Source organism: Zonotrichia leucophrys, chromosome 2 (genome assembly GCF_028769735.1).
Source record: "Zonotrichia leucophrys gambelii isolate GWCS_2022_RI chromosome 2, RI_Zleu_2.0, whole genome shotgun sequence".
Classification (NCBI taxonomy): domain Eukaryota; kingdom Metazoa; phylum Chordata; class Aves; order Passeriformes; family Passerellidae; genus Zonotrichia; species Zonotrichia leucophrys.
Window position 1 is genome coordinate 100,714,736 of NC_088171.1, and position 24,156 is coordinate 100,738,891.

The 24,156-nt window shown below is 41.8% G+C and overlaps 1 protein-coding gene across 8 annotated transcripts in view; it reads left to right on the forward strand.

Annotated features, from left to right (window-relative positions):
- Positions 1–24,156, forward strand: part of MPPE1 (metallophosphoesterase 1) — a 32,710-nt gene that overhangs the window by 5,527 nt on the left and 3,027 nt on the right. Inside the window, exons 1-9 of one of the 8 annotated variants that reach the window (XM_064705830.1) lie at positions 5,187–5,229; positions 17,453–17,828; positions 18,179–18,287; positions 18,936–19,039; positions 19,572–19,652; positions 21,490–21,598; positions 22,517–22,588; positions 22,702–22,824; positions 23,605–23,745. In XM_064705830.1, coding sequence (XP_064561900.1) covers positions 17,554–17,828; positions 18,179–18,287; positions 18,936–19,039; positions 19,572–19,652; positions 21,490–21,598; positions 22,517–22,588; positions 22,702–22,824; positions 23,605–23,745 — 1,014 coding nt within the window. In that variant the 5' untranslated portion in view covers positions 5,187–5,229; positions 17,453–17,553. The other 7 variants (XM_064705831.1, XM_064705829.1, XM_064705827.1 and 4 more) reach the window with 7 other exon arrangements.

Genomic DNA, 24,156 nt, shown 5'->3' on the forward strand with positions numbered 1-24,156 from the left:
TGGTAGCTCTCTTTGGGGTTGAAAGGACACATATTCACCTTTAATCCATGTAGAAAAAGGCTACACTTGAGAGTTACTGTAGGGTTCCATCATATTGTAGGGCTGTATAATCCCATGCTTCTGTATTTTCTGACAAATCAATGACTTTGGTGCACATGGAGGTGAAAAAGGGTGAAATGGGTCACATTCTTGCTGTCTGGCAGCAAATAGGAGACTCAGCACCACTCCAATCAATGACATTTTCATTTATGTAAGCCAGCATGAAATGCGTCTTTGTTCATACCAAATTACATTAAAACAAAAATGCAAGGAAAAAAGATTGTGTTCAACAAATGAACTGAATAATAGTGTAAGGAAATATTTCTGCTATCATTATTTACAGTGGAAAGTATCTTAGTGGCATTTCATACATTCACTTCCACTGAGAAGTTTTTTAAAATAATGTATTGCTAGGATCTTTGGAAAATGAACATATTTCCTAATCAAGTACACATCAGTCTTTTATCATTTGTATAAATAATGGGGTATTTTGTACACAAATAGGCTAATAGTAGCTTTTTGATTTTCAAAAAGTGCTACCCACCTTGGGCCAGTTTTACAAATTGATGGAGTATCTTAAAATTTGGAAGAATGGATGCTCATTTTGAAGTGGAGCCTCTCAAAATCAATGGTGATTTTGAAGATGTTTGATCATAATGTGCATCATTAAACCAACAAGTACTTCAGCTGTAGCTTTTCCCAAAAGTTGCAAGATACAAGTAGGGGGTTTTTGTGTCATTTGGATGGATCGATGCTTGTTTGACGAAATCTGCATCTTTCAAACTCCTGCATAGTTGAGAAACCTGGCTGTCATCAATTCCCCTGCCAGGCATGGAAAACTGGGAAAGAAGGGGGCTGCATGGCCTGCCTTACAGATCAGAAATCAGGAATTCTTGTTTCCATTTTAGCTCTGTTGGTCTATTTCCCAACTTTTTTGTGTACTACTGGTAACAGTTCCTGAGTTTTTGTCCAGGTTTCGGGCAAATTTGTTAAAGAATCTGCAAAGGAGGGCCCCTCCAGAAAGCAAAACCCACACGGCCCCTCCCCCCAACCGGTTCGGGAAAAAAATTCCTCGGAGAGAGGTGGAAAGAACCTGTTTATTTGACTGGCCCAGCACCCCCCAGCACACAAAATGAACAATACCCGATGACACCGCTCTGAGAAAGATGGCAAAATCAGAAAGTCTCTTTCGGGGGTGGTTGCTCTGTTCTCAGTCCCTCCGGCGCTGGGGCAGCTGCTGCAGCCAAACCTTCGGTGTTCCCGGGTCCCAGTCCGGAGCAGGTTCGAGATGGTCACAGGAACAGGAGAGGAGAAACAGTCCAGGAAGGAATGTGGACTGTTTAGCTAGAACTAGCTAATAGGCAGAGGCGAAAGCAGAGCAGAAGCAAGAGCAGAAAAAGAGAGCAAGCAAAAGCAGCAAGCTGAAGCTGGAAGTGAAAAAACAGCCTTATGTACCGCTTGTCTCTGTGTCCCTGATAAGAGAAACCCAAACAAAACTTCCACTCTTCAGAGCCGGTCTTAAAGGCACAGAACAGATGAATGGGGATACAAGCATCATAACGTCACCCCAGGACAGTTTTGAAGACACTTGGGTCTTAAAGACTGGGCACAGCTGCATTGTCAACTCCTGGGTAAGCAGGAGAGCAGCAGCGTGCCCAGAACTGGTTGTTGTGTTGCTGGAAGAGCTGGGGAAACTGGGCCTGCAGGTTTCACACATGAGAGTCACAGAATGGGTTGGGTTGGAAGGGATCACAGTGGGTCATCTGCTCCAACCTCCCTGCTCAAGCAGGGTCATCCCAGGGCACACGGCACAGGATTGTGTCCAGATGGTTCTCAAATATCTCCTGTGAGGGAGACTCCACATCTCTCTGGGATTCCACTGTGCTGATCTCTCTCCATTGCACTCTTATACTTCAGCTTCTCTTTGTCACTGGAAAAATTATTTCTGAAGTAACTTTGCAAAGTTTTGCAAAAAATCAGAATCTCTGTTATATCAGAGTGTGTTTTCTTCTAAATCAGTAACATAGATTCATTGAAATAGTGGCCTGGAAAAGACTTTTTGTCTACTTGCTCTTTTCATTGTGATGTGCATATTAGGTGTACCTTTATTCAAAGTCATGCCTGATCATTCTCTGATGTTTATTAAAATATATAATGAGGAAGAACTATGTGGATTTTTCTCATTGATATCAAGAAGTTCTTCCTGTCATCCAGTTGAAGGGATGAGAGATGTCTACTCTGTTAGACAGTAACTTTATTTGTGCTCATTCTCCTCTGGAAGACACAGGAAACAATTACTACTATCCTTTACAATAACCAAAGTCAGTTAAAATGATTCTGATTTCAACACGTCCTGATATGCTGTATTTTCTTCTCTATGTAGTTTTTATTCCTGTTTTACAGTCTCCTCACCTGAGACATTGTTTCTGTTGGATAAACCAGAATAAAACTGAGTAACTGCATCTCACGGTATTGCTACTTTATCTGAAAATGGGATTTCCCTTTCCCTACAGCACCATGGCATTGCTGGCTGCTACTATCCCTCCCAAGTTTATTTTTTCCTTGCTGCTACTTTAGCTAGTTACATCCAGCTGTCCTTTTACCAAGAAGTGATCTTGTGGTTTCCACAGCATGAACTGTCCACTGCTAGTTCATTCCATGTCAGTTGCTGATTGAAGCAGCAATTTTGACAGCAGGCAATTTGGAGTCAAGGTGATTTGTCACAGGCTCCAGCAGTTAGCAGTGTTGGGTGGCTGCTTCTAAGGAACCAAAGCAGAAGTCTTCCCAGGCAGCATGCCTGGCAGCAGGTAACACCATGGCAAGTCCTTCCCTCACATGGACTCTCAGGTTGCTGACAGCCTCAGAGCTGGGATTCATATTCAGCAAAGCCTGAGCTGAATATAGACAAGGCTTTCACCTTTCACTGTGACCCCGGTGTGAAGTTCAGCAAGTTGACTGGATGGCTGACTGGGTTGAGAGTGGAGGAGGAGAGATGCCAGGTTGTGCCCTGGAGCCAGAGGTGTGTGACACTTCCCTTAATCTCATCACAGTTCCAGTTCCTGCTTGCGGCCCAACCTGACCTGTCTCCTGCCATGTTTCCAGTGAACTGTTGGCTCACAAGCAGGCAGTGATGAGCTCCTGTCACATCCACAGCCTCTTCCCAGGCACAGCAGGCTCTTCAGGCCTCACAGCAAGCTGCCAGAATCCAGGGGGCCTACAGGGAAGCTAGAGAGGGACTCTGTCAGGAAGAGCAGTGACAGGACAAGGAGTAATGAGTACAAATGGAAAGGGGAAATTCAGGCTGGATATTAGGAAAAGGTTCTTTACTGTGAGGGTGGTGAGGCACTGGAACAGGTTATCCAGGGAGGTTGTGGGTACCCCAGCCCTGGCCAGTGCTCAAGGCCAGGCTGGATGGCAACCTGGTCTGGTGGGAGGTATCCCTGCACAGGACAGCAGGCTTGGGACTAGAGGATCTTCAAAGGTCCCTTCTAACCCTTAGTGTTCTATGATTTTGTGATTGGTTCTATGCAAAATTTGCCAGGCACTGCAATCAGGTGGGTTACCTTGTCAAGATGGAGGGGCAGGTGGCATCTGGCAACACTAAACACAAAAAAAAAGAAAAAAAAAAGTAGAAAAATGGAAAAGGAAAAAAAGGAAGTGTGATGTGCTTTAAGAAATGAGTCAGGCAAGATTTTGTACAAAGACAGGAGATGCAGAGAACAAGAGAAGACTCAGATTTGAGACCTAGCAAATGAGAGAGGAACAGGAAGGGTTTTAAACTGCTACTGACAAAGGCCTGGAAGACCAGCAGGCAATAGTCACTGCTTTGGGTCAGTCTTGCTGTGATAGCTGCTCTTCCTGTGGCTGCTGAGTGCCTGTTGCTGGTGTCTGTAAGGTGCAGTCCTGAGGGTGGAATGCTTTTGTCCTGCCTGTGTGCCCGGCAGCCTGGTCTGCCAAAAAACCCCCCAGAAAAATAAAACCCAAATCACAGAATCACAGACTGGGTTAGGTTGGAAGGAATCACAGTGGGTCATCTGCTCCAACCTCCCTGCTCAACCAGGGCCATCCCAGAGCACACGGAACAGGATTGTGTCCAGATGGTAATGTGTCCTCTCTGGGTAATGTGTTCCAGTGTGTGGTCACCCCACGGTAAAGAAGTTCTTCCTCAAATCCTAGCGGAACTTCCTGCAGGTCAGTTTGTGCCCATTGCCTCTCGTCCTATTGCTTGGCACCACCGAGAAAGAGCCTGGCCCCATCCTCTTGGCTACCCTCCCTTTAGATATTTATACACAAAAGGCCAAGCTCAGCAAGAAGCAGCAACAGCAAGCACCCCAGCACCGAGGACACAGCCCCTGCTCCCCGGGAGGCAGCAGCATTTCCAGGCACTCCTGTCTCCTGCCGGGGGGATGTCACTGGGACCCGTTGTGATGGGGGGAGACGCAGAACCTGCTTTTGCAGGGATCCCTCACTGGGCCTGTGTTGGTGTATCCGTGCCATCTGCGGCCGGCAGAGTTCTCAGTATTCCGCTGTCGGGTGCCTGTCCGCCACAGAGAGTCACAGAACCTGCTGAGATGAAAGGGACCCAGCGGGATCATCGAGCCCAGCTCCGAGCCCTGCGCCCTGAGACTGACACGCACCAACTGAACCCGCGAATAACACTAATGACAACTGAAAAGGGACTGGGCTGTTTCCCCGGGACCGGAACAGGCCCGGCCACTCCGGGCTAGGCAAGAGCTCCGCTCCCGGCCCGCAGCGACGGCGGCAGCAGCAGCAGCAGCGCACCCGCACGGCCCGGCGGGCGCTCGGCTCTGACGTCCCGGCTCGCGGCCTATCCCGGGCCGCTCCTGGCCTATCCTGGGGCTCACCCCGCCCATCCCGGCCTATGCCGGCCTATGCCGGCCTGCTCCGGCGGCCTATCCCGGCCTATCTCGGGGCCCGTCCCGGCCATCCCGGCCTCTCTCGCGGCCTGTGCCGCCTATCCCGGGGCCCGTCCCGCCTATCCCGGGGCCTTCCCGGCCTATCCTGGGGCTCATCCCGCCCATCCCGGCCTACCCCAGCGGCCTATCCCGGGCTATCCTGTGGCTCATCCCGGCCTACGCCGGCGGCCTATCCCGGGGCCCGTCCCGGTTTATCCCGCCCGCTGCCCCGGCGCTCGCCATGGCGCTGCCCGTCGTACACAGGTGCCTCCAAGTGAGTGCCGCCCCTGGGCGCGGCGGGCTCGGCTGGGCCGGGTTTGCCTTCGGCGCCGAGCTCAGGCTGAGAGCGCAGCGCGGGGTTCGGCGCGGGCCCAGGGCGTCGGGTGTGCTCAGTACCCTGTAGGATAAAGCATTACACTTATATATGTTTGTGTATATATAAATAAGAGTTTTATATATGTATGTACATATATATACACACATGCACACACATAAATGCTATGTATATGCATCCCCTGTAGTTATATATGTCATATATATAACTATAAATACAGTTCTATGTATTATGTATGTATCATATATTGCCTTATACATAGCTTTATACATCATGTATATATATACATATATATTATGTACATATATATGTTATATATTATATATACAGTAATTTATAATATATATATACACATATAAATGCTATATATATGCATACCCTGTAGCTATATATGTTATATATATAACTGTAAATACATAGTTATATGTATTATGTATGTATAATAAATTGCCTTATATATAGCTTTATTTTATATACAATATATATATACATATATATTATATATACATTAATATATATATACATATAATTATATCTACAAAATGCATATAGATATATATTGCCTCATATTACTCTATAATTATATAATAATATATAAAATATTATATAATATATATATATGACTGCATACTGCTGGGCAAGGTTCAGCAGACATGGATGCAAGAAGTTCAGCCAGCGTGGCTGTCTTTTTGTTTCTGGTGAGGTTAAATAAAAAATAAAGACCAGCTTGGTTGCAGAGCTGGTGTTGATAGTTTAGGAGTATAACTTGGGTGCTTTGTCCCTCTGTGATTAATTTTAAATGCAAAACCAGTTCCCTACATTCCTCAATGAATTAATGAATGATGAAGTTACGTTAGACACCTTTAATAGATATGTGTTAAAGGAGCTTTGTTGTAGTCAAATGTTCATAAAATTTGAAGCCAGTTGTTTTTCCTGCCATTTTCCTTTTGGATGCTTCTATGGTTCAGGAAAAATGTAGTAAAGTTTTTGGAAGAGGGTTTTAATTTGAAGCGTTATCAGCTTAATTAAGATTTGATTTGAAGGTGTTCCTTGATTTTTTGTTTATCCATTCTCTTCCTTTTCAGCTCACTGATGAAAATGAGCAGTTAGTCAAGAAGGTGAAAAAACTACATATAAAAAATAAGGAGCTAGAAAGGAATCTGGATCAGATCCAAGAACAACTGTATCTGCAGCAGTTAATGCATGTCTGTGGCACAAGCAGAGAGTAAGACTTGTCAAATGTTTCTCTTTTGCATCAAAAGAAGTGCAGCATTTCAGGACTTTTGTTTGCATGTCCTTAAGATGAGCTAGGCATTGTCTGCTCTGTGTATTTTGAGGCACCATCTGTGAACAGGATGATGGGATGGAAAATGCTGGGGGTCTGTAGAGGATCAAAGAACATCTGGGGCATCTTGTACAAAATTTATTGCAGTGAAAGAAACAGTTTTCATATCAAAAAGTAATACTCTGTCAAACTACAAAGGTTTTTACACTTTTTTCCACTAAAAAGTAGTAAGATAGAGATAAATTGAGCAGCATCCATGCTGCTTAAAAGATTTAGGACCTAAGGGCCTGCCAAACCAGTGGTTTGGAGAGTGTTCTGCCAGGATTTACACACCAGATCACAAAAATCTTCCAAGGCTTAAGTTTTGGTGTGTTTGTGGTCCTGCCTGGAAACCTCTACCATAAAATCAAACTGAAAAGTAACTTGGCCTTTTTCAGTTGCTCTGTGCAATTAAATTAAATTGGTGAAATATGATTTTATGAAGCTGTTGTGTTTGTTTCAATTAAGTGTTCAGGTTCAAACAGAAACCCATTTGTGGCCTAAGGGTGGAGACAGCAAGGATCTGGTTCTAGAGAGTGACAGTGTCAGGTGAGTTCTTGGAAACTGCTTCTTCACAGAAATATTCTTCTCTGTAGTGTAGAAAATGTTCATGGTTAAGTCAGCTGATTTTTTAAAGCTGTTATGCAAGTGGCTTTCAGCCTTTGAAACAATGGAAAGCCCTTCACATTTTAAAAATAATTACAAAATCTTGGGTTAACCTTGAAAATAGCACCTAGCAAGGAGCAGACTGGATTTCTTTCTCAAGTAATTCATTGAGAGAAAGTCAATGAGCTAGAAACCTTCTTCATGTGTCTGTGTGCACACATATGATCTTTTTTTAAGATTTTTTGACCTAGAATTTTGTCATTTCACTTCTATTTTATAAAACCTTTCTCAGCTCATTTTATATTGCTCACTGTTTTGTGCATATAAAATTTATTGGCTGGTTTTGAAATAAGCTAAAGAAGCAGTTCTACTTTTCAGTCTAATAATTTTAGAGTTGAGCTACTACTTACTGTAGTTTGCCAATAAGTGATAGAATTTAACTCTTGTAACTGCTTTTCTGATGCAAAAGCTACAGTTTTGTCTTTAAAGAAAAATGTACTGGAACATTTTAACAACTAGGCAAGCTATGTAAAACATTGCTCCATCCCTCTGTGACTTGATTGTTAAATTGTACAATTCTAGACTGCTCACCCCTTCAAAGGCTGCTTTTTGTCCACTTACATAAATGTGGATCTTACACAGATCTCTGCTGCTCTTTGGCCAAGTGCCCTGATTTTAGTGTTTTTATGTGGCTGTACAAGACCCATTTTCTTTTTTTTTTTTTTTTAATATGTTTACAGTGTGCCAGGCTCTCTTTGCAAGCTGTGTAGTTACATAGGAAGGCTGGGTGACTGGCTCTGGGTTCAAACTGAGTTCCTGGTTAGGTGCTCATGTAGGAGAAGTTCAACTTAGTCTTTGAATTGAGTGCTGTACCTGCCTTTGCTACATTGCACGTAGGTAACCTGACCTAGCTTTTTTTCCTAGCATTTGTTTGTGTGTTCTTGCACAAAGCTGTGCTGCACTATGGTATTGCTCATCCTGCTTGTGGTGTGCAGTCATGACTTATTATGAATGGCAGCTCTTACTGTAATTCCTAAAAAAACAGGGAAAATGTTTGCTCATGTCCATCAGCTGAACTGTGGGCCTTGTGTATGTTGGCTATGAAATATGGTAGGAAATTAGTACAGCAGAACACAATGCAAAATAATATCAGAGGGAAAGCTAACAACCCTAATCTGTTTATTTGACATTTATTTTACCCACTCACTTTCACATAGATTTCATTCACTCATATCCTCACACCCACACACTTGGAAGCAATGAGATGTTTTGTGCAACACAGAGAGCTGGGAGCTGCCTCATGTGTCCTTATCATGGGCTCTTGATAGGTGTTGGAAAAACTTTTTAAAATCCTTTAGGAGTGTCCTTTTGCTATTCCTGTTGTGCTAATGGGGGGAGGAATGCTGTGTGTGACACGCTGCAAATCACTGCCAGCCTCCTGTTGCTGCTGTCTTCCCTCAAAGAGTGGTGTGCACTGAGGTTTAATCAGAGCGTGGCCATGTGTGCTGGGCAAAAACAATGGGAGCCTCAGTCTGGCTGAGTAAAAAGGATTCTTTGCCATCCATACAGACCATTCTTTTAAGTTGCTTTGCTGTTATTTTCTGGTGCTTTCTCTTTCTGTGTTGACAGTCACATCTCATTCACTGCCATCTTGAATATTTCTATTAGGAGTCTCTGCAGCACAGCTACCGGCCAAGTGATCTCTGTGGGTCATCTCTAATACTTTGACCATAAATGATGCCACATTTTGTTGTCTCTCATGTTTCACAGCAGTTTATGCATTTCTGTTTTAGACTGCTTCAGATGTATAATGAGCTACAGAAACGTTATGTTAAAGAAACCAAAACAAACAAGGAGCAAAGTGAAGCCATTAAAAATCTCACTGTAAGTAGAATTTGTTGGAGCTGGTATCAAACAGCCAAACATAAGCTTTTAGGGAGACTGAAAAGTAATTCTTACATTTGTGAAATGAGACCATGCTTTTCTTTTTGTACTTAGTTTCCCATGACTCCAGGGATACTGGAGGGGTAGCCTGTAGTTCGCTTTAGAAGTGAACTCTGTCATTGGTGTGTCTGTAGCACAAAGATGTCTTCCCTTGGTTTTTTCTGTACTCATCCACCTACCCCTCCTTCCAATTGTTTATGCACCTTGTGACCTCTTTTGCACCAGCCCTGGTGTTTTCCTGCATGTGTGATGAGCTGATTTTTCTCAGAAGTTCAGCAGAAGGCAAACCAGATGAAGACAAAGAGTGTTCTTTTGGATAGCAAGGTCTGTGGCCCTGCTGTGCAAAGAGTCTGGCATCATAACTGGAGTGAAGGTGGGATTGTGTGGTCAGGAGCAGTTCTAGAAGCTTCAAGAGGATATTGCCTCTTCAGGCATGGATTGAGCATTGCAGCTCGCCAGTATAATTTCCTTATCTGTGCTTTGCTTTTTTTTTCCTTTTGGACTCTTTGGGTGAATGTAGTTTTTAAATCAGCAATTGAAGGCTCTAGGTTTGCAATTGGGAAATGTTTCCATTGGTATTCAGTTGAACTGTGCTTTTTCTATGCATTTAAAAAAGATTTTCTTGACAGATTAAAATCAATGAGCTAGAGCATAATCTTCAAGAGCAGAGGCAAAGAATTGAGCAACTGGAATGTAAAAAGGTTTCTTGGAAAACTAGTGCTGTTTCTAGAAAACGAAGTCAAACCCCAGAGGGAGGAGTAGCTTCTCACAAGGACATTTCTGCAGAGAAGGAAGCCTGTTGTGGTAGATATTTAGGTAATGGTACAGTTTATTTTGATGATGTTCCTTCCAGTATGCCCAGCAGAGAGAATGCATTTTATTTCTCCAGAAACAGCCACTCCAGGCTATTTCTTCTCCTTCAACCAGCAGTATTTAAAATGTTTTTTTCGTTTTTGAAAACTGGTTGTATAAAAATAGCATTTTATAATCTAGGATTCCTCCTTGCATTTGTGATAAAATGTTTGCTGTTTTCTCTTTTTCTGAAATGGATCTGTTATTGTAATCAGAGGTGGGAGTGCTGGCTGTATTTAGTGCTGGTATTTATTCTAGTAAGATGTATCTGTGCAGATCTCTTAGTAATAGTGTTTGCTGCACCAGCTTTGGTTTTCAGACACTGGGTCACAGAATAACCTGGTTTTAGCCTTAAAGTGGTGGACAAGCCTGGACAGTGCTGGTTTCAGTACGTTCTTCCTCTCATAAGTAAATCCAGAATTTAAGGTGTGATCCTCTTCCATTTCAAAGCATAGAAAAGAGATGGATGAGATCATATAATGTAGGCATATTTTTCAGGAAATGTGTAACAGTAAGGGCTGATGTGACCCTCTCATGTGCCAGAAAAAGATAATCAAAGCATGTGATGTGTGTTTTGTGGATTGTAAAATTATTTGTAAAATAATTCCACATCTAAGAATCTGGCAGATCCAGATTATCCAACTGGCAGATCCTGATACCTTTCACAGGGATATGCAGACCAGTTCTTAAGAATAAATCACTGTATGAAAAAGGTACTTAAGAAGCTGAACTATAATTTTCTAATCTCACAAAAGGTAGGCAGCTCTTTAGCTGTAATATGATTCATATGAGGGGGAGGTTGACTGTAATGGTTGAACTCTACATTTTTTCATTTGAATATAGAGCTATTGTTGAAGGAGATTAAAAAGCTGAAGAAAGAAAATGGAAAGTTGTCTGCAGAAAAGAGAGCACTAAAAAATGAATTAGCTGGATTAGACAAGGTAATTTATTTTAAGACAACTTAACAGTAGGTGATTTTGAAAAACTTAACTTTTTTGCCTGAGCTGAAACTTCTTTAGGCTGAACATATGTTGCTATCAAGTAGAATAGATAAAGAAACCAGTGTATGGCATTCTGAGGGAGATGGAAATGAATGACTCCTTGAAACATTCATGTCCTGAAGGGCCACTCAGCTAAGGAAGACTATTTTCTCTTGAACTTAAGCATGTCAAAGTTATGCCTCTGACAGAACTCCAAGTTTAGGGAGGGCAGAGGCTTTGAATTCTTTGTTAGATCTATAGGTGTAAAAATTGTGTGAACATTTGGTAATTCTTTAAGTTATGTAACAAGATGCTGAGCTCTTACCCAACTATAGAAGACTCAGTTTAATGTAGTGACATAAGGCTTTATTTTCAGCAGCAAATTGTTTAAGCTGATTTTTCCTTGTTCCTCAAGTCTTTTTGTTTTGTTGTTGTGGATTTTTTAAAATAATAATCTCTTTTCTTACCTTGCAGTCCTTTCTCCCAAACTAAATAACATTATGGTATTAATTGCAGGAGTAACTGTAAAAGAGGGTGGTAGTTCATTGGATATGTAACTTGCAGAGCATTAAGCAGGGTGAGTTCTAGATCCCTCTGTTTGGGAATCAGGAACAAGGTGTGGCTGAGAGCTTCATCTTGCGAGAGAGATACATAAACTTCAGGTTGTGGTCCCTTTTTAAGGTAGTTTTATGTTGCTGTGTGTTATATGTATGTAGCTGTTCTTTAAAAATGCTGGAAGGATAGGGAGGAGAATGTCAAATATAGATGGTTACACATTGTTATTTTGGTAGATAGAACATTCAAGGATTGGTGAATTGAAGTCTTGGGTGATTATATTCTTCTGTCCACTTATTTCCCAACAATTTCTGACTTACAAAGAATCAGAATGTGTCATTATTCCCTTGTCATATTGGACTGCCATTTTGTAGCTGTCTGGTAAATCCATATTTTTTCCTTTTTAAAACTGATTTTTCCTATTACTAGTCTGTGTTCCAGCCTCTAATATAACTTGAACTCTGCTTGTGTGTTCGGGGCAGAAATTATTAAATTATTACCTAAGGTTGTAGTTGATTGCTGTGTCTCACCATAGCTCTGTTTGCATAACTCAGCCATACACTGGAAAAATCACAGAAAGTGTCTTGGAATAACTGAACTCCTGACTAGCTCTCACTGAGAATGTCTTTGAAAAAAGAGTTTAAGGTGAATATTTCTGGGTTTTTCTAGGATTTTTTTGAAGAGGTAGAAGATCTAAAACATGCTGTACAGGAATCTGTGAAACTCAACAATGAGTATGAAAAGTGCTTGAAACAAATCAGTGTAATGTATGGATTTCCTTTTACTGCACATTTGTAACTACTGGGTAATTTAATGCCAGGTAGAGTTTCTACATATTTTTTGTAATTACTGCAACATTTAAACCTACCATTGCTTAAGTGGTACCGTAGTTTGATAATATAGATTCAGCAATGTGATCTCATTATGACAAGTGCTTGGAAATGTTGTATTTTGTGACCTAGATTTTGTTTGTTTGTGTATATATTTAAATAAACTCTGATCTGCATAAATTCAACTAAGTTTCAAACCCATCTCTTTCACACTTGCAGAATATATTCTGGTTATGGGTGTGTATGGGAATAAAATGGAGTTGTTTTATTTTTCAGATTTTCCCAATTTATCTTTTTCTGTAAGCTACATAAAATCAAAGTGTCTGTGTAGATTTGTCATACTGCTTGAATTTCAGCACTAAGGATATGCTAATGCAAACAGAAATTAATTATATCATTAAATTATTGCAGAGGGATTTCTTAAAGGAAAAATGCTAAATCTCTGCTTGGAATTTTTCTTCAATCCCAATAATAAGTGAAAAATTGTGGATGAAGGAAGGATTTAGTGTTCAGAATTGGAAAGTGTATTCAGAGCATTTTGCATCATCAAAAGAATAATTCCTCAGAAGCTGTTTTTTGATTCAAGAGCTTGAAGAACTCTGGTATTTGAAGATCTGAAAAGGAAAGTGGGAGTGCAGAAAGTCACAGTCCATGAGGAGAAATGTTGTGTTGCTTCAGAGAGGGCGAGCAGGGAATGAAAAGAGACAGCTCCCAGTTACAGGTGAAGCTTGCAGAACCTTGGGAGATTTGAATCTCAGCCTGTTTGTAATGACATGCCACAAAAGTTTAACATAGTTACATTGCAGACCTATGTTTTTCTGAAAGGTGCACATCTCTGCCTTTGTGACATTGTGGTGGTAGAGCAGTGAAAAGTGCTTAGGGTAGAAAGACTTAGCTTGCTAATAAACTAATACAGCTTCTTTAGCTTCATAAAAATACATGGACACTCCTGAGGGATAGGAGTAGGATTAGGATTTCATCCTTAGGACTGAAAGATTCTTGTGTCCCCCTTGGTTTGTTAGGACAGTTTTATGCAGTTGTAATTTAATAAAGAAATTGGCCTCAAAGCGTGTATGGTGTTCAGAGTTGCACATTCACCAAGTGATAGGGTAAAGCTCCAGAACTCCTTGTGCCTGCTCTGGCTATGGGCCACTGTGTTCCCTTGTTTCATTCTTGGCTCACTGTACATTAAAGCTGGATAATGATCTGAACAAGAGATGGGAAAGGGAAACAAAAGAGGAGCAAAGCAAATCTGTGTTGCCAGTAAACCTCATGGAAGAAAATAAGGAGGATAGCATGTATAACAGAAAATTGTAAGTGCAAAAATGTTTGTAACATTTGCTAATGAGTAAAATAAACGTGAATGCTGCAGAAGCAAGCAGTGCCAGTTACTGGAGTGTTTTTACCCACAGTGCTGGGGTGTAAAGTTGCACTTTCAGCATGTTTACACTTTGGTCCCCTTGTTAAATGATTCAGTAATTGTCGTCGTCCACAGGCTGATTTTTAAATGTCGAACAGAACAAGAAACAGTGAGGAATCCTCCAGTCTTTTCTCATAACTAAAGTCTCCCGGCTCTGATGGGGGAATCTGCTCTAATGAGAATAATGAGCCGTGTGCAGGGGAGCGGCAGCTGCACCCGGCAGCGGGGGTCAGCTGGGATGGGATATATGGGATGGGATATATGGGATGGGATATATGGGATGGGAGCAGCCGTGGGCTGGCAGGTGGCAGAGCGAAGTGGGCAGGGATTTCTCTCAGCCAATAGCAGAAGCTGTCTTTCAGCTCGATCTGCATCGCCGACTTTCTATGAGGTTGGGATCGGTTTTTTTTTCTTTTTTTATTTCCCTTTCCGCTTTTCCTTTCACTATCAGGAAGGCTGGCGGTGTGGGGTGCAGATGGGGCACCTCTGGCCAGTTCCATATCTGTGGCACGACTGCCAGCCAGTGACAATCAGCGGGAGGAGGAACGTGTGTGGAAGGGACCGGCTCGGGGGCACTATTGTGTCTGTTGCTGCCGGAGACTTTTGAAAATGGCAGTTCTGCCTTGAGGATATTTTCATATTCTACTGATTGCAGGTTTGGTTTGTTGGTGTGGGTATTATTTTTTTTTTTTTTAACTTGAAGGTGTCAGTTTGCTCTTGAAGCTGTGACTTTCATTTGTTTATTTATTTATTTACTGGATTTATTTTATGGCTAATGTAAGTTAAATTACCTACTGGCATTTTCTGTTCAAATTAATGCTGTTTTTGTTGGAAGAGGAGACTGTCTCAGACTACCAAAGTTTACTTCCAAATAAGCACTACTTCCTACTTTGCAGGATAAAGCCATATAAATTTGTGGATAATAACATTCTGTGGATAAGAATTTGCCTGTCTTTTTGTCCTCGTTGCTGTGCCAGTTAGCAGATACCTCTGCTTTGATCTTTCCTCCTTGTGAGACATACAAGCAAGGTGTTGTTATTTTGTTTGCTAGTTAAAAGGCAGGCAAGATGAGTATTAAACAGATTAATCAGTCTATATGTGTAGTTCCACATATTGTGGAATTGTGACATTTGGCCAGTGGCTTTTGCCTGCTAAAGCAAGTTTAGGTAGAACTGAATTCCATGCAATTAAGTATTAGTCATGCTACTGTTTGATAATGCATTTTAGAAATGTTTCATGGTGCAGGCTAGTGGCTCTTTGTCTCATATAAGTACTTTGTAGTGCTGATATAGGAAGCTTGTGTTTGAAAATAAGTGGCTATTATCAAATAAGGGTTTCGGTTGGAAAAATAATATAATAGTCATATGTCAGTATTCACTTTCCCTGAGACATACATCAAATGGGCTAGTTCATAGGACAGTGAAGAAATTCAGCTTGGTCTATGTTCTGCATATAACTGAGGCCAAGATTTTAGAAGCAATCCACAATAATTTTGTGTGGATTTGTAATTTTGTCCCAGTTTTCCTGATATGTGGAGTATAAAGTTTCAAACGTACCAAATATTCACAGCTGTAGTCAGATTTAACTAATTCAGACTTGGTCTGCTAATCACTGAATACTGTGTTGAGTAATTGCTCACATCCTGGATATTAGTCCTAAATTAGGATTTTTAACTATTTTAGAAACCAAAATTGTTTCTTAACAACTTCAGAGTTATCTGTCAAATAGAATGAAACTTCATGGCTGAAGCTGAAGGTCACTTACAAGGAGCTTGAGCTGTCTGTAGGATTGTGTTTTTCCCAGAAACCTACTGTCATCATTAGTCACACCTCAGTTTTTACTGGGACAGTACTGTGCCATTTGCAACTTTTTCTAGCTCTCAAGGAAAAGATGACCTTAACCTGTTGAAGAGTTTATCAGTCAACCTAATACTTACAATGACTGAGCACATAACATCGTTATTATTTAAAATTGTATTTTAAGCACTGAAATTACCTTACTAAATGATCTTCCATAAAGCTGCAATTATAGTTTCTACCCAGTGACTATGTAGGAATGTGCTAGAAGTGTTCCTTATTTTCCTTAGTGATGACACAAACTCTGTGTGGGGGACTCCTACAGTAAAGTTTTGATGTTTTGATTGTCAAACTCCATGGTCTCAACAGAACCATCTCCAGACACAGGATAATATTATGCATCGTGTTTCCTTGCTTCAGGGTCCTTTTGTGCTGCAGCCCATGCGTGCTGTAATGGCAAGCCTGTTCTTGGGTGGGGGATCACATTTTGTGGATTTCTCTGGAAGTTCTTCCTAAGCTTGTGAAGCAGCATCTCTATAGGTCCCCCGGAGTCCCTTCCCTGTGACCATGCTGCAGAGTTTACCTTTAAGGAGCGAGGCTTTCAGACCTGCAGTGCTCTTCAGACTGAGACCCTGAGAGGCTGCCCCTGGAAACTGAGGGATTTCATTGCAGAGCGAGGGCTGGTGCCTCTGTGCTCTCAGCTGGGCCCTTTCTTGGGGGCACTTACCCTGAAAAAATGTTCCTGCCAAGGGCTTTGGAAGAAACAGAAAAAAATACTCGAGTTTCAAAAGGAGTAAATTCCCTGTTTAGGTTACAAGGTATCCAAGGCAGCAGAAAACAGTAAATACAGTGGGTTACCTCACCAATTTGGGCTCATTAACTGTTTCTCGACAGCTGCGGTGAAGTTTGGTTTTTCTGAGGCTTAAATGTTTCTTGTTTTCCCCTTGTCAGAAATGGAGCAGCATTAGTTAATTACCTGTTTATATGTGCCTCTGTTCCTGGAAACATCCTGTAAACTTGTTCTGGGATAGTGAATTGCCCTGGGTTCTTGGAGATTACAATGAACCGTATTAAAGGTGGCAATGCAATTGATTGAATGTAGTCATGTTCTGCTGTTTTTGTTTCTTGTGCCAGAAGATGTCCTCTGGGAGTTGTTCAGCCCCGAGAAAAGGAGGCTGAGGGGAGACTTTATTGCTTTCTCCAACTTCTTGAAATTAGGCTGTAGCCAGGGGGGCGTTGGTCTCTTCTCCCAAATAAGTGATGGGACAAGAGGAAGTGGCCGCAAGTTTGCCAGTGGAGGTTTAGATTGGACACTAGGAAAAATTTCTTCACTGAAAGGGTTGTTCTGTATTGGAACAGGCTGCCCAGGGAAGTGGAGGAGCCACAGTCCCTGCAGGTATTTAAAAGATGTATGGATGTGGCAGCTAGGGACGTGGTTTAGTGGTGGATTGGCAGTGCTGGGTTAAGGCTTGGACTCAGTCTTGGGGTTCTTTTCCAACCTCAGTGATTCTATATGTATCCTAACAGATTTTTTTTCCTTTGCAGCTGCTGTTCAACCTAAGCTCTTTACCCACGATTGACCCCCACTCATAGTGTTTTCACTGTGAAATTCTTAAAAAAAGCCTCATGCACCAAGATGCTGGCTGGCTGTCATCTGCTTTCCTTGGTGCTGGTGGGAGCGAGTGCAGTTCTGTGCTCAGCCTCTGTGTGCCTGGAGGAGAACTTCATTCCTTAGGTCAATTACATATTCCCAAGCCTTTCAGGGTGACAAGAAGCTAACACTGTAGGGCTTGCATGGTAGCTTTCCATAGGGAATGCAGACTCAATGAATATTTTATTTTGTATTTTCTCCACAGGGATTTTGTGCTGACAAAAAGCCCAATGTGATCCTTTGAGTATCCCAAGCTGTTTTCATCTGAGAGGAGAACTTGAGCCATTGCCTTATGCTGGTACTGCAATGCTGAGTTCTAGCTCAACTGCTGTGAAGAATCTCCCTCTGAAGAGGAGGCTCTGTTTTCTGCTGAAACTTGTGTGCTTTGTCAGCTCAGTGTTAATATTTTGTGAATTTTTAATTTACTATGTGGTGATATTTCAATGCCGATGGCCAAACTTGAAAGATGGAGCTCACATGGCTGAAAAAGACACTTCAGCTTCAGTCCTAAAGGCCATCATTTTAGCTGATACACACCTGCTTGGTGAAATCAAAGGACATTGGCTGGATAAGCTAAGAAGGTAATTATTAATTTTTTAAAATTATCTCTAGACAGTATTAGAGTTTTTAGTAGTAGCTAATGGGACAATAATTCACTGTTCTATTAAACAGCACTTCATTAGAATTGTAATGAAAAAAATTAATAAGCTGGTATTACTTCTTGCATGTCTTGGTCCTGATTCATGGTGGAATTACCCACCTACTGTCCTTACACCTTATTTCTAAGTATTTAATTTGGATTTCATAATATATTTTCATATTTCAGTGCGTAAGAGCCAGTTTCCCATTCCGATCACCAGGCTGTGTCTCTGTATTGAGCTAAGGATCCAGAAGTAAGGCAGAGATAACTGGTTCTGTGTTTTCCTTTCAGGGAATGGCAAATGGAGAGATCTTTCCAAACTGCCTTATGGTTACTGCAGCCAGATATTGTTTTTATTCTGGGAGATGTTTTTGATGAAGGAAAATGGAGCTCACCTCAGGTATGGCATCATCACCTGTCTCGTTTCAAAAAATGAGGATTTCTTGAAGGAAATGGAAGCAGATTAGGTATGCAAAGCTTTGTTTAATACTGCTTCAGTTGTCCTGTTGGTAGAAGTTTCTAGCTTTTCACATAGGAGTTGAAATGTTGTGATTCTCCTTCATTTTTTGGAAGTACCTTGACAGTTTTGTGCCTCCTATAAAACTTACAAAATGCAAACATCTGAGTTTGTGCTTCTGTGTTATAGGCTTATGATGGGCTGACCCTGGCTGGATGCCCATGTCCAACAAAGCTGCCCTGTCACTTCCCTCCTCAGCTGGAGAGGGGAGAGAAAGTACAAACAGACCTGCCTGCTTTACTGACATTGGTGTCTGCAGGGCTCTTCCTCTCACAGATTCTCACTCCTCTCTCTGGCTGCAGTTGCAGAGTTTCCTTTCTTGCCCCCTCCCTAATTCTGTAATCCCAGCGGCACTGTCAGCCTTGGGATAGTGGTGGGTCCATCTTGGAGCTGCCTGCATCGGCTCTGTGGGACACAGGGCAGGCTCCCACAGAATCCACCCCTGCAGTACCAAAACCTTGCCTTGCAAACCTACCACAAAACCTGTGATGCTGTGCAACAGCACCAATTTCTTCTGTTGTTCTCCTGCAGGCCTGGGCAGATGATGTCAGGAGGTTCCAGAAGATGTTCAGGCATTCCGTTTTTACGGAGCTGGTGGCCATCGCTGGCAATCACGACATCGGATTTCATTACGAGTGAGTCTGTTGGTGCCAGGAGCACACAGGTGCCAAGAATGAAGTGCCAGCCTGCCCACAGTAACTGTGCTGGGTCTGAGGCACCTGTTTTGTGCTTATACAGAAAACTTTTTGAGCACAATCAAATTAAAAAGCGTTGTAATTTAGAGTAAGGCCTGTGCACAGAACAGGTTTATGCTTCTCTGACCATATGAGGGTTGTTCAGAGCTGGTCCTTCTGCACTGACATGGAATCCTTGAAGCTGCTTTTCCTTGTACTGGGCCTCCTGCTTAGGAAGGCACCTGAGCATATTTGCACTCCCTGTAGCACAGGAGAGTGTAAGTGCCCTCACTGTGCTGGTGCTTGCACTGGCGGGAGGGGCTGGAGGACACAGGAGGTGTCAGAGCATCCCTGTGAGTTTCCTGAGTGACTGTGTGAGCTGGATATTGCAGCAGCAAGCTGCATGAATGGCCAGCAAACTGTAAAGCAACTGGGTCAGCTGAGTTCCAATGGCAATTTCTTACCTCAGTTGTATTTTTGCTCTGTGACACAGAATGACTCCTTACAAGGTAAATCGATTTGAAAAGGTTTTCAACTTTACTTCAGGAAAGCTGATAACTCGGAAAGGAATAAAGTGAGTATATTTAATTTTTTCTAATGAAATAGTGTGGGAATTCTTCACTTAGGGCCTTTTTTTTAATCACCTACATTATGATGTGTTAAACCCCAAACACTTTGTACAAACCTGTACTTTGATATGGACAGGAAGCTGAACTTAGATATTGGAATATGATCCCAATATTACCGGGTGGAACGTGCCTGGGCTCGTCTGACCCTTGCTGCTGTGTAAAGTGTAACAATTTCCTTTTAAATGGAAAAGTACTGTGGAGTCAGAATCCATTTCTCTGGTGTGCCTTTATACTTCCTTGCAGCTGTTAATGAGCCATGGCTGTAAACATAGCAGGATAAAGAAACATGAACCAACCCCCTCTGTGTTTACAAATCAGGAGTTCCATTAATTTTAATAACTTCTTTAGTCTGCAGAGCTTAACCCTTGTTTGAGGGATTGGGGAACACAGCAGTTGTGTGTCTGCAGTTGTTCCACAAGGTGGGGTAGTGATGCTCGAGCTGGTTTTGGCTTGGAGCAGACCTCGGTGCATTCGTTCTCACAGCTCTGTCCCCGTGGCTGCACTTGGCTGCTGGGTGCTCTGGTACCTCCAGACCATGCAGGAACCCGAAGAGGGAAGGCACTGCTGGGTTTGTGGAAAGGTCTTGAAGCCTCAGATTCAGGAAGGGAAGGCCCATTGCCACTCTGTGTTTGGCACCCGTGCCCTTGCGTTCTACTCACTTGTGGAAATATGAGATTCAAAACCTGCAGGTTCACACTGGTTCCCTTAATTAAGAAAACATAAAGGTTAAATTAAATATTCTGAACAGGTCTGGAAATAGTTGTATCTATTTTAGGAAGATCTATGAGCTTCAGGAATGCTCAGTATAAAGCTGTTGCTTGTCATGCAGATGTGGGGTCCTCAAGAGATGTATTTCAGCTGTTTAAAAAATAATTCTTATAGAACATCTCCATGTCTCCTTTGATAAAACAGCACAGCAGAATTCTCCTATGCAGTTGCAGATGGTATGTCTGGTATCCATTAACTGCAAAGAGCTGCACTATTAATATGCCTAAAATAAATATTCCGAAATTATAAACTATTTTACAACAAATCTATGGTATAAAAGCAGCTTAATTTGCTAAAAGAGAATTAATTTTTGTTTTACTATTGACTAGTATCTCTTAAGTGAAGCATTCAGCTTATTTTTGTTTTTTAAACAGACTGAATTGAACTGGGGATGTATTTCAAGCTGAATGTGTGACTAAATGGGTATGAATCTTGTGGCAGAACTTAAGTTTATTTGAAATCTACAGGGAAGCCTTCTATTAAAAATAAAATCCTGTGTTATGTGTCAGAGACTGCAAAGTACAAAACTAAGCTTGTTCAGGGGAGTCACCCAAATGCAGTGCTGTTCAGCTTTTCAGTTGTTCTGAAGAAATTCAGTGTCTCAAATGCTGTCTCTGAGGTCTAAACAGTGTGGGGAGAGAAGCAAGTCCTCTTTTCCCTCAGAATTTAGTTTAGTGATGAACTTCTAACGTTCCACTAGAATACAACTTAAGTATCTATTAAAATATAAAAAAATCTTTAGTGTAAGCATGAAGCATAAGCTACATTGTGCAGCCTAATCAGCAACTGCATAAAGGAGCCAACCAGGCAGAGACATGGCTGTGGTACAGATACTCAGAGGAGGATTTGCAACACCTGATTTCAGGAGCTGTTACATTCTGCTGCTTTGTTGAGCTATGTCCAACTCAGGAAGACTTGCATTTTAAAATGAAGTTTATCCCATACCTGTGAATGAACAACAAATGCCTTCCTGTCCTCGCCACTTCTCTTTGCCCACCCCCTGGTATTTTCCAGCTTTGTCCTAGTGAACAGTGTTGCCATGGAGGGTGATGGCTGTGCTGTCTGCCGTACCTCAGAGGCAAAACTTGTGTCACTTTCTCACAAACTGAATTGCTCCCAGCAGGTAAGAGATTATTAAAGATCTGATTACAGCCATAGACTCCTCTGCCACAATGGTGATGCTGATACTGTAGCACAGCCAGGATACAGCCAGGCTCTCCCGAAAAAATCTACTTCCGATTCATAGTGCAACTTTTTAGCAAGTCTTTCTCCCCCTCATATCCCTCTCAACCATATTTACTTAACTATTAACAGTGTTGCTTAGCACTAATGGAGTCAACTTCCTTGTCAGTGCTGCCAACAGAGTGTCATTTCCTCTGTTCCCAGCAATGGCAGTTCTGTAACTCTCCCTTTGACTCCAGATACATAATCCTGCATTTATATTTATGGATATTATTCTGTTTTATACCCTTCAAGCATGTTCTTTTAGATTCCTTATTCTACTGCAATCCTTTCCTTGTACCCTAGTAGTGTTTTAATTGTATTTTTTCATCATATCAAATTGCTTCTTGTATTTCCTTCCTCTTCCCTTTTCCATAGGCTGACAGGATGCACAGTAGGCAGCGTGACTGACTGGGCTGGCAGTCAATCAGGAAACCAGCTCCCAGTGGAAAACCTGCCAGACTCTATCTCCCCTGGGCTGCCCTCAAACTCCTTTGCCTTGTTGGTGCAGAGATCCTGCTGCTGCTGCTTTCTGCAGTTGATGAAGCTCAAAAGTACACACTAAAGCAGCACAGAATCTGAAAAATATAAAAGCTAAAGCTTAAGGCATCACAGTCAGAAATGTATTTACAGCATGTACAGAATGGGGAGTTTCACCAGTCCACAGTAAAACTTAGGAGTTCATACAGTGGGTAGTATATCTGAGCTGAACTGCTTAACAAAAACCAAATCCAACAACAACCCCACCCTCCCTAACCCCTTAAAGCTTAACTATTCTTTAATTACTGTCACCCCTTCTATGGCTTAATTTTGTTCACAGAAACCAAATCACTCCAACAAAAGATGCAGTGATGTGGAAAAGCTTCCAGCTTCAAAACCCATCCTTTTACAGGTGTGTTAGAGGTGGGGTGAGGCAACATACTGACATGTTGTTTTTGTGGATATATTACTGTTGCAGAAAGGCTGGATCACTAACAACCAATCCTTGCTTTTAATTACTCCCAGCATTATCCTCTCTATCGGAAAAGTGATGCTGAATGCACTGGAGAGGATTCTGCTCCTCCAGAGGAGAAAAACATTCCCTTTAAAGAGAAGTATGATGTGCTGTCTCAAGAGGCATCACAAAAGGTTTGATTTCTTGGGAACTTGAGTGGCAGTGGGTGGGTGAGAGGGGGACATGACTGTAGATATAAATAGGTTAAAAAATTGTGATAAGGCTGTTGGCTGAGACAAACAGAGCACAGCTGCTGCTGTCTAATGAGGCCTAGGACAGGCTGCTTGTTAGAGCTGCTCCCCTGAGGATTCTCACCATTCTGGCCTTGGTCCTGCCAGGTTTCCCAGGTACAGCTCCTAAGTCTTGGCACTCTTAAATCTGCTGTGCTGCCATTACCTCCACTCCAGCATTCCGTACTTTCTGTACTGTGTAAATTATTGACACACCTGGTGTGAAGCCACAGTTTTCCAACACTTTGAAAGCATTATTTCTGCTGAATTAGTAACTACAAAAAATTTAAAGTATTCCCTTAAAACTCAATGGTCATTGTTTTTTTCCTTCTGCATAAATGTCTTCACTCAAAGATTGGCATTACAAGATTCTTCCTTAGACAAGAAAACAGCATTGCTTTACTAAACCCAAAGTTTTTCTCTGTGATATCCACAGCATGCTCTTGCCTTTGTTCTGATCTGTATGAAAAAAAAAAAAAGCCCAGTACTTGGGATCAGGGGCTAAATGGACGTGATTGATATTGCAATACCAACAGATTTCTTACTGGAAGACAGAAGTTTATAGAAAACACTCTGTAAGAATATGAGAATTGCCATAATGTTCAAAGGAAAAAAAGGAGTTTTTAAATTCAATTTCTTTTTAGCTGTGACATAATTTTTGTGCTTTACCGTTTTGTGTTCTAGCTGCTATGGTGGTTTCAGCCCCGTTTGATTCTCAGTGGGCACACTCATAGTGCTTGTGAAGTGCTGCATGCAGGGAAAATTCCAGAAATAAGTGTCCCATCATTCAGTTGGAGGAATAGAAACAATCCTAGTTTCATCATGGTAAGTTTTAATTTTTTTTTTATTTTTGTCAGATAACTTTCATAGATAAATCAACATGGCAGTCAGCTATATTTTAAAACTGATTCTACCTGTAAAAACGAAAAATAATAAAAAAAAAACTGCCTACCCACCCAACCCACTCAGTACACTGCATCCACTTTATAAAGTACATCTGTGGGAGCCACATGTTCTGTGTGGTACAAAGCAATGCTGCTAAAGACCTAATTAGTATCTGGGTACATTTTCTTAGAAAGAGGGTGCACTGTAAACTATTGACTTGTAAAAATAATCAGTATTGTGCACTGAACAGTAGAAAGACCAGTTTGGCTTGGCTGATTTACCAGCTATGAAAACAAGACTGTATCCACCTCAAACCCTTTTGCACGGTGATCATGGTTTTCAAACGTGTGC